Genomic DNA, 10795 nt, shown 5'->3' with positions numbered 1-10795 from the left:
GATGTGTGTGTGTGTTGTGTTGTGTGTGTGTTGTGTGCTGCGGTTTATGACCCAGACGAAAGAGACACATTGACACAAACGACTGAAAGAGACACGAGCAGCAGATAGATCAGAAAAAATAAAAAAACATTAATGTGGTTAGAGAATAATTGAAATTGATGTTCTAGCTGTGAGCTGTATTCAAGGGCTTCAAGTTACCATCTATTTGGCATTACGTCATATTAAACTTGCGCTCCAAATACTTCACAGGAGAAAGAAGGGAAATTAGGAAAAATCATCATGGATAGATCATGAAAGTAACCTGGAACAAATAATTATTACACAGGTCTACGATATAATGTCGAATGATGCATACAAACATTTATACATACCAGCCAGTAAATCAGTGACGCTAACACCAACTACAAATACCACGTCTACCGGTTTCTCAAAGTTGAACAGAGCCATGTTAAACCGCATAAAGCAAAAGACAGAACAGGAAAAAAGAACAAGTAAGACCACGTACACCTCGTCTAACTATTATCTACCAACACTATCTCCTTGAGGGGAGCTCTGAATAACGAAACTGTACTGAAAAAATGCTAAAATGCATTACTTGTAAGCCGTTTTCTAATAACTACAAAGCCCGTCAAGTACAAACCAATTCTGAAATATACGAACATATACATTACCGTGTGTCTAACTCCAATGGTCCAGCCGTCGTTCCCCATTGATGATTTCACACGTGTGCCGTTTGGGATTTTCCAACACCGACGCAGCAGGGGCGGCCCAAACAAAATCCTTGAAATGCACCAACACACCTACACCAAAACAGTCTTCAACAATCTTCCTGCTTTGAATGGACCGGCCAAGGGTGTAGTGCAAGTAGTCATTTCCAACGCATCCAAAAAATTACACCATCTATACCACGCACTACCCAAAATGTGCAAACTGGGTTTATACGATAAAAGCCTTGACTCACCATTCGGGGCAGCCTGGCAAGATGGCACTCCGTCCACTCGTTCTGTCTCTCCTTCTTCGTCCCAGTAGGGCGGCGTATCCTGCCCAACTCCAAGAGCCGCTGCTCCAAAACCGACGCGCGCTCCGCGCTGCTGACGGGGCACCTCCACTGGATTCTGTAGCGCTCGACGAGGTTGCAGAGATACCGACCACACCATCACGAAAGAGACACCCGCGAAGAAAAATGCGACCTCCTGCCGATCCAAGAACGTAAACAACTAGCCACAGAAAGGCATTAGTCTTACATATCGCAGCACTAAAATGTCATCATCAATCAACCCTTAATACTTCAGAAACCAATCCCTTATGTTGCCATCAAAAGCGGAAGCCTATATTGCAAATTGCATCGAAGACCTCTGATTGACTGAATGAAATAACGCCGCGCACACCAAACACTCGCGAGGCGACCATCAAAGAAACTCATGACCACCACCGTGTTACTAGAATCTCTCTCTCAGACAAAGACAAAACAGTGACCCACAAATAAATAAACCAAATAACATACACCAACAACTATACACTACTATTCTTATGCACAGCGTAGACCAACAGAGGCACGTGACCCTATGACTTGTTAGTTCTCCATGTATGTTATAGTAAGCTACTTCTATCATCACAATCAATCTAACAGTGGCTCAACACATCACATAATTAGTTCTAGACTGACACCATATATACTCATAATTGCACACCTGAATCGTTCTCTATCCCCGTTTTTTCATACGTTTTTTCCTTGATAGGCGCTTTTTAGACATTGTCTCTCTTCACTATATGAGTAGACTTACATAATCTATTGTTGATTGGTGTGTAACCCCACACCATGGTCTATTCCATGAATCTGCATCAGCCAACGTGTATTTAACGAAATACGTGAAAAATAGTCTTTTGCGTTACATTTCAATCGATCCATTCTCCAACAGCTGATCAGGCGAGCGCAGATTATAGTACTATGTCGAACGTGGACGCCCGTTGGGAGTTGTTATACCATAACAGATTACCAACGCATTTGTTCAAACTACATTTCTTTCTTCATCAAAGGTCAACTCAACCACCCGCTATTGCATTCGCGATTGGCAAGAAAGCTCACTAAATACTCTAGTTTCACATCAATTTGTCGCGCTTCCTCCTGTGGAAGTTTTTGAGGCAAAAGTAATTCATGACAGCTGACTTTGACAAAAGTGCGAGATGAAAAGCGTCTCTAGTGAGAATGACACTATATCTATGTATAACGACCACCCATACAAGCTCCTGTAATAAACAAAGTCGAAAATTACAATCAAGGTCTAGGCACAACTACAGATATCATGTGTTAGATACCACGACAATTTAGTATAATTTTCCTCCCTCGATTTCTGTTTGACTGTCTAGCTGAGTGCAGTTTCTCTCGCGTCTTTCTCCTGTCTCGCGCATTATATTGTGACCCCAACTCTTACTCACACCACTTAACTGCATGTATAGTACGGGTCTCTTTTTCTCACTCTCATCTATTTACATCCACTATCAATGAGCTCATCTGTGCTTAGATCCCCCGCACTGGCACCCACGATTCGCAGACCTCCTTCTGACACACTTTCCGAGCTCTGCAGCAGATCCTGCATACACTAGTCCTTTCGCCGCACACAACCGATGGCAGGCAGGCACCCAGTCAGACTGGCTCAGTAACACACACAACCTTACGCTGTTTTGTCTCTCGATGGCCTCAGTCGTAGAGGCGGCCTCTTTGGTTGCCTGGACTGTATGTTGTGTTTCGCACGTCGTTTCTTTTTCCCCGCACCCACCCACACACAACACACACACAACACACACACACACACCAGCACACACAGAGGCTACCCTTACAACCACTTAGAGACACAGAGATCTTGCTTGAACCCAGCTTCTAACAAAACCTCCATCTTCTATCTTCAGTTTTGCCCAAAGGCGCAACCAGAAGCCAGGCCAGAGCTCCTCATTCAACTTCTCCCATAACCTCTGTCTCACCAAACAACATCAAACTTTGATTGCTTCCAGGCCAGGGTCGTTTGACATACTCCATCATGAGAGTACAAGTGTAACCATGCCAGCAGCAGGGCAGCCACACCACAGACAGATGCTTCATTTCAGAAGAAGGGAAGTCGAGAGAACAGCCACACTGGGCAAGCAAATTCCGATAGAGAATCAGCACTTGAGTGTTTTATAGTGAAGAAAACCACAAAAACTCTAACGTCTCATCAACTGCTAGTAGTGTACTTCGTCACTGTGCCTAGCTGATCTTAGTGTCTTGTGTGTGTATTCAGGTAAGCCCCCAGGTACATGGGGGCGCGGAACTACAGATTGTCTGAAGACACGCGAACTTAAAGACGGAGCGTGAGCACCTGGTCCATTATATGAGACCATTCTTCGTGTCACGCACATTCCACCACTCTACAGAGTTCAAACTCCAGCACCACCTGCTGGGTAATCAAGAAAAATAGACGACCACACACCTTCTCCATTGCTCTGCATCACACACACAAATTATCTATGAGACAGGTCTCACCATGCACGCATTGCCACACACACACACACACAGAGGCTACCCTTACACCACTTGCCAGAGTCTTGTTGACCCAGCTTTCAAAACTCATTTCTATTCAGTTTCCAAGGCAACCAGAAGCCAGGCAGAGCTCCTCATAACTTCTCCCCATACTTGTTAAACAAATAAATTTGATTGCTTCCAGGCCATGTTTGATATTACTCATCATGAGAGTACAGTTAACATCCAGCAGAGGGCAGCCACACACAGAAGATGCTTCATTTCAAAGAGGGAGTGAGAGAACAGCCACACTGGGAGCAAATTGATAGAATAGGCATTGAGTGTTTATAGCTGAGAAAAAAACTCTAATCCATATGTAGTATGTATTTCACTGTGCCTAGCTGATTTAGTGTTTGTGTGTGTATTCAGGTAAGTCCCAGGTAATGGGGGAGATAAAGATTGCTCTGAAGAAGGAAATTAAGACGGAGGGTGAGCACCTGGTCCTTGAGATTCTTCAGTGTCGCAACATCACATACAAGTTCAAGACTCCAGACCACCTGCCTGGTAATAGAAAATAACACACACACCTTCTCATTGCTTGCATACACACACAAATTATCTATGAGAAGGTCTCACCATGCAGCATTTAAAGTTATGTTCCAGACACATTTTTCAAAAGCGTTTATTACCCACATAAAAGACAGTTTAATGTGATGCATATCACTCTTAATGCTTGACAGCCGGGAGGCCCACACAGACACTTGTTTAGAAAGACTGGCATCTGACATACCACATAATCCTTGCCAGTTTTTCTAGATGCAGAACCACAGGTGTCGTGATAGGGGTTTCCAGCCAACATTCCCTTGGGAAGCTGCATTAGGCCTATATGTACCAGTCTCCAATAATATACAGTACATGTGCAAGGTTAAAAACACCATTAAGGTCTACTGTAGTATCCAACCAGTGGCATCTACATACATTATTTAGACATTATGAACACTGGACAGACTACTGTCTGTAGTGTACACAGCAAAATCAGACTTCTTTTTCCTTGATAAAACACAGATTGCTGCCCTCCTCGCCTCCTCTTGTAATATTTACATCTTAATACCCAAGCTGCCTGCCACGTGTTTGATTTCCATTTGCTTCCAGATGGGATCTGCACACAACGCTTTATTTCCATTGACAGTATGTAGCGGCTGTAAAGTACAGAATGTGTAGCAGTGACTCATAGCATGGACACCTTATTATTGGATATTTGCATCTGTGACTATTTCTAAAGTTGGTTTTGGTTGTTCTATGTAGCCTCAGAGTTTATTTTCTGCATTTTAAGTGGTTTTGACTCAAGCAAACACCAACTTTTCTGGAGTTACAGCCCTCTTTTTGCCCTCTAGTATACAAATGTTTTCCTCTATGGTTAACTGTTTTTAGAATAAATCTGTTATATGGGAGAAACAGGTTGTGTGTTTGCATAATTCTGTATGCAGGGCTTTGTGTTTCACTTTGCTTTATGGCAATATAAAAAGGTTTGGTTTGGTTTTCTGTGGTTTTAGTCTGTCATTGAACACTATAAACACATAAAAGTATACACACATATTTGACAGAGTAGGTAAAATATATAGATAAACAACATATAAAAGCAATGAAACAAAAGCAAACAGTAAACAATTGAAACATGACACAATAAATAAAGAGACCAACAGTTGAAATGACGTTATAGTAATATGATGTCAGCATCACACTGATCTGTGTGTGTGTGTGTCTGTCCTCAGATCTTTATGTGAAGCTCTATGTGGTGAACATCGCCACCCAGAAGAGGATCATCAAAAAGAAAACCAGAGTGTGTCGTCATGACCGGGAGCCATCTTTTAATGAAACCTTCCGCTTCTGTATGAACCCCACCGGACACTCTCTACAGGTAATACCCCAGTCCCTAACACATGCACACACAGCCAGATCATAGCTAGAACCAGGAGACAATTAGCTTAGCATAAAGCTAGCTTGAAAAGTCAAACTCAATCATATGACATACTGATTTCCGTTGTTGATTTCTTGTCAATCCAGCTGTTCCTGGTGTCCAATGGTGGCAAGTTTGTAAAGAAGACCCTGATTGGGGAGGCCTACGTGTGGCTGGACAAAGTCGACCTTCGCAAGCGAGTGGTGAGCTGGCACAAGCTGCTCGCCAGCACCGCCCAGATCCACTCATAGAAGGAACCTCAATCTAAAAACCTGAGAGGGCATGAAGAGGTGTCTGGCATCTGGTGATGCTTAGGATAAACATCTGTTACTAATCCACTCTTGCTGGGTGGGAGAAAGGGTGGTTTGGGTATGGGAGGGGGCAAAATATCTCTTTCTTCAATCTTTGTTTCAGGGCTCAGATAGCTTGAGTTTTGGAAGATGCTTTCGATCGTGTCATGCAGGAAGTCTGGAGGACGTAGTGTTTACAGGGAATGAACACAAGTTTACAGGACATACAGTGTACAGTGGTGTAGGCAGGGCTGAGGAGTTCAGAGGTCAAGCGCGGAATCAACCAGGTATTACACACTCTAATTCACAACACACACACGCACACAATTATTTACGATACCTTTGCACACAGTCATCCATGCAGAAGAGAAATTTTAATTCTACAGGGAATGGACACACTTGTAGATTTATTTAGATGTTTTATCCATGAAAGATTTTCCTCATTGCTTTATTATGATCGCAGAGTTTTCTTGATTTACAAAGCATTTTAGGAACGAAATATTGAAGACTCCTCTACGGAGATCTCTTATTTATTTTTATATATTAGCGTAGAGTTCTATCATTTGTTTTCTCCTCAATTATTTAAGTACTTAAAAATCTATCCTGTGAAGGAAGCATAGTATATTTTATAACACACTACCTACCTAGCATTCCAGTTCAAGAGAAGAAGAAAAAACCTTAGCAAGCATGACTTCATTCACTTTGGACCCCATATTTTCTCTTCATACGTGTAAACTAAGTTCTATCAAATGATGATTATTGTTTGATAAAGGATCTATATTGATATATATCAAATTGGACACTATATATTGTGTGCATGAGTCTATCTATTTGGTATGCAGTGCCACATGTTCTGCACACACAAAAAAAAATCACCAATCAAGGTTCACTTTGTATATAGTGAAGTGTCATAGCTGGAAATTAATTATAACATATATAGATAGATATATAGATATCTTTATCACAGACAATCAAGTCTTGATGATTGTGGTATAGAGGTTTTATTTATCCATGATGCCCCTTAGAATGTGATACATTTACCATAAGAGATTTAAGTATTTTTTCTTTTTTTTCTTTGTGAGATCCAAGCACATTAAGAGTCTTACATCAGTCCTGCTTTCGTTCATAGGAGCAGTCAACTCAACAATGCACGCTTTTGTGGTATTTTGCACTTTTTCTGCTTAGAATGTAAAACTGACATCATCATCCCGCTAAACACGAGATAGCCAGAGATTTTGTTTTCTCCAATGGGGAGGAAGTAGAGAGGTAAAGCAAAGCGATGACAATATCAGGAGATATTGTAGCGAACAAAAGACAAACGATACCATTCCAAGATACGACAATGCTATAACAGTAGCATGTTGATGTTTCGTCCCAGCTTTTTTGTCATAAGTGTGTTGTCTTGATATTAACGCTTACACTTCAATGTTGTGTCTTTATAAATCTACTATGCCCATTAAGTCTTGAGAAAGGTCATGCTGTGTGTGTGTGTACTGGGGTCAAGAGGCAGGGCAGCGTGTTCATTCAGCATTCAGTCAAACTTAGCAGTGAAACTACACTTACTATCTGTGGGATTTCTATGCAACATCTACTGTATAAAGGTGGTAACTGGATCTTGACTCACCAGAAATGTGATACTTTGTGGAAAGGGAAACATATATTTATTTTTCTTTTGCACTGCTGTGTTTTCATGTCCTCCATGAAATGGTTATTGCTTTAATGTGATTTGTATTTAATTTAACATGTTATTTTGTATTGCTATATGAATCTTTATTTATTGCCTGTGAAACTATTTCATATGTTGTATTATATTTGTTTACAGTACATATCAGTTGTACATAAAAAAAAGTTGAAAATTTTGTTTTTATACACTATAGTGCTTGTTTACAAGGTTTAGAAGGCCTGAAACTCAGAGAACCAACGTTTTTTGCCCTTGTGCACGAACACACACTCACATACGGAAATTAACATGCATAGATCCCGAATTTCACGTAGTTAAGAACCAAGGTAAGAAAAAATAGCTTTCCTATTCAGATTCACATCTTTTTATGCACTCCCCCTTTGAATAGTTTCCTTTTCCAGTATGTGTATGAGAAATGACCAAAAAAGACAACATTGTAATCAATGGACATTATACCTGAAATGATAGTAGTTTTAAGGTCAGTGTGTGTTTTTTGTTTTGCCTTATTTTTATACCCATGTGCTTGTGTGTGTAGCATCTTCATACCAAGTCCATGCATGTCATTGGCTATAATGCATATCTCTTCTTTTAAGTGTTGTCTGTCTAAAAATATCGACTTTGAAATCTCTCGTAACACACAAGGAATTACACACGCTCACACACACACACACACACACACACACACACAGATGCCATCTCTCTATTTCCAACCTTGTAAATACATAGCTTTTTATACTGGGGTTTGGGGAGCAATAGGTCTTTTAGCAGACAAAAAAAGGTGTGTGATCCTAGAAGTAAAAGAAAGTTGTTTTTCTCTCGATCAATGTACAGTGGATAGAAGGGACCTTATGTCTGTCTATAGGGACCCAGATTTACCCAACCCTTTACACCAAACACTAAAGGTTTACCAGAGTCTAACTACACAGAAGTCTATCTTAACAACTCAAGCAGTTGCAGGAGAATTTAAATGTGCTCACACTGGATGTTGCATGTTTCGTTGGTGGTTCATACTATTTTTGTGTCCAGATATTATTAAAGAAAAAAAAAGAATGAGGTAGAGAAAGATATAGGACAAAATGTTATAGAGGGGGAAATTATGAAGAAAACCTATTAAAATTATTGATGATGTATGCTGACTGTACAAAGATTATGCTTGTAAAACCAGTCTGGTTTTTCACTTGTAAGTAAACTGAAAAAAAATCTACTGTCATGGTTTTGTGATTGTATACAGGAGGTATTGATAAATTATGCAAATTGTGCTGTAAAAATGGCTGTTGCCCCATGTCTAAATATTAAATATCAGTACAAATGAAGTGTTGTTGTGCATGGACTTTGATATATATATACAGTTTTATTTTGAAAATAATAGGGATTTATTTAATGTTCTTGTGGGGATCCATCGATGGTTTTAAGATGTGACAGCAATGATGTGAAGTAACAGGATATAACCACAAGATGGTGCCATGTGCTTTAATTTTGAGCAATGTCCAAAGACTTAAGAGACTATTATTGGGCCTACACAGCTGTGGTGCTCCTACACAGCTGTTTTCACTTACTGGTTGATTAGACCTCCTCTAAAGGCTTTGTAGGTGTGTTGTGTTTGATTGACAGCTCCCCTTTCCCGTAGCATGTCTCCATCCAACTACAAGGTGAGTGGAGCTCTAATTAGCACCTGGTGTGTGTACAGGGCCACTCTGCCCACATATGTTAGATCATAGTTTGTTTGCAAAGCAAGACCACATGCTTCCATTAATAAAATAGGTGATATGTGACTTCTATAGGATCAAATTTGGTTATATTTCCTGCTACTCTTTTATTCCTTATTTAGATTTTATTTCACATCTTTACTTGTTTTACTAGAGAAGGTGTGAAAGGTGAACCAGCATGCACAACACCAGTACCCTGAAACTAAAGCTAACTATCATTGATTTTATAATGTACACCTGTGCTGTTCCTACTGCGACATGTGGGCTTTTTGACACATCCTTGTGGATAATTCACCTGGACTGACTGCCTGCTGTCTTGGTGGTAGTCAACTCCTTCTCTCTCCCCTGAATTCCACTCTTTTGGTTTGTTTGCTGCACCATACAACATCCCCACAGCTCATTCATGCATCATAAAAACCACTGATGTTCCATCCATTGATTTCTTTTCTGTTTTAGTTCAGTAAAAAAAACAAAACATCTTTTGTTTGTTTTCTTAGTTGGAAGTAATTGGTGGTCTCCCGTCCCCCCCATCTTCCCTTGAGCTAGGTTATGGCAATAGTGACACTTGTTCCCAACTGCATAAATATACTTTTCACTCACTCTGCAAATGAAAGATGCCCTCTTTGTTGCTCTGGCAAGTCATAGAAACAATCAGCCAGAGTACATATCCGCCTCCTTGTGTGTACCATTTTAAGTGGTCTCATAAATCTGAGTGTCATTCGTTCCATACCTTGGCAGTCCTAACACGGCAGTCTTGATTTGTGGACTCTGAGTGGATGAAACATTTCAAAGCCATTTGAGAGGCAGCTGGTGGAGGGCCACACAATGGCAAAAAACCTCTTATATTCCTGAAAATAATACTTTAGATCTTGTATTGCCAACTAGGGTAATTTCAGATCAGATTAAAATGAGGTTTACAACATTAATTCTTTGGTCAATTGTAAGCATAAGCATTTGATATACCAGGTAGGATAGGACAAAATAATTTGATGTAAAATATATAACTGTTTTTAAAACATTTGGTTCGGTTAGTGTTTTTTTTCTGATTTAGGTCAGCAGTAATGGTTTGGAAGGCCATTTTTAAAAGAAGTGACTCAGTCTGAGATGATACCAGCTCACAGACAAGCTCATGGTTTGTAGAAATGAGCAGCTGAGTACTATCCTGTCCTTCTCTTTGTCTTAGAAGAGCAGCCCTATTGGATAGAGAGGGCTTTGAAAGATAAACACAGGGCTTGTAGAGTGTTTGCTTGCAGTGTGGTAAGGGATTTATCAGAGAGTCGGCTTACAATCGTGTCAAGTCACTTGAAGAATCATTTGAATTTAGCCAGTGTGCACCAGCAGCTGATGAAGTACTTCATGAAATAAAATGATGCTGATCAAAAGGAATTACTTGCTACTTTGAGTTGCAGCCAACGGCTTTAAATACTGGACATGTGTTGTTTATTTTCTGAGTTTGTCATGTGTTTAAATTAAGTATCTTTGGATTGTTCTTGTGCCTCGTGATGATCTGCAGGCTTGAAAAACATTCACTGAGAGCATAGAGTTTATTTCTCTGAGCTACGTCTTGATGTCATCCATTTTTCATCTTATTAATGGATTCATGCAGCATTGTAACATAAATATCATGTAACTGAAGGGATATTTTATACATAACATCACAATTTCATG

At 40.2% G+C, this 10795-nt stretch overlaps 1 protein-coding gene across 1 annotated transcript in view; it reads left to right on the top strand.

The window, feature by feature from the left end:
• The window catches only part of pcloa (piccolo presynaptic cytomatrix protein a), a 59233-nt gene extending 50515 nt beyond the window's left edge, over window positions 1–8718 (top strand). The window contains exons 25-27 of the mRNA XM_035679814.1: window positions 3923–4057; window positions 5266–5411; window positions 5558–8718. Of these exons, the coding sequence (XP_035535707.1) occupies window positions 3923–4057; window positions 5266–5411; window positions 5558–5701 (425 nt within the window). The 3' untranslated portion in view covers window positions 5702–8718. The remainder of the gene's footprint in view (window positions 1–3922; window positions 4058–5265; window positions 5412–5557) is intronic.
• Window positions 8719–10795: the final 2077 nt, after the last annotated feature.

This window comes from Morone saxatilis, unplaced genomic scaffold (genome assembly GCF_004916995.1).
Source record: "Morone saxatilis isolate NCDOM2014 unplaced genomic scaffold, NCSU_SB_2.0 Contig10, whole genome shotgun sequence".
NCBI lineage: Eukaryota > Metazoa > Chordata > Actinopteri > Moronidae > Morone > Morone saxatilis.
This window is presented reverse-complemented; position numbering and strand designations above follow the sequence as displayed.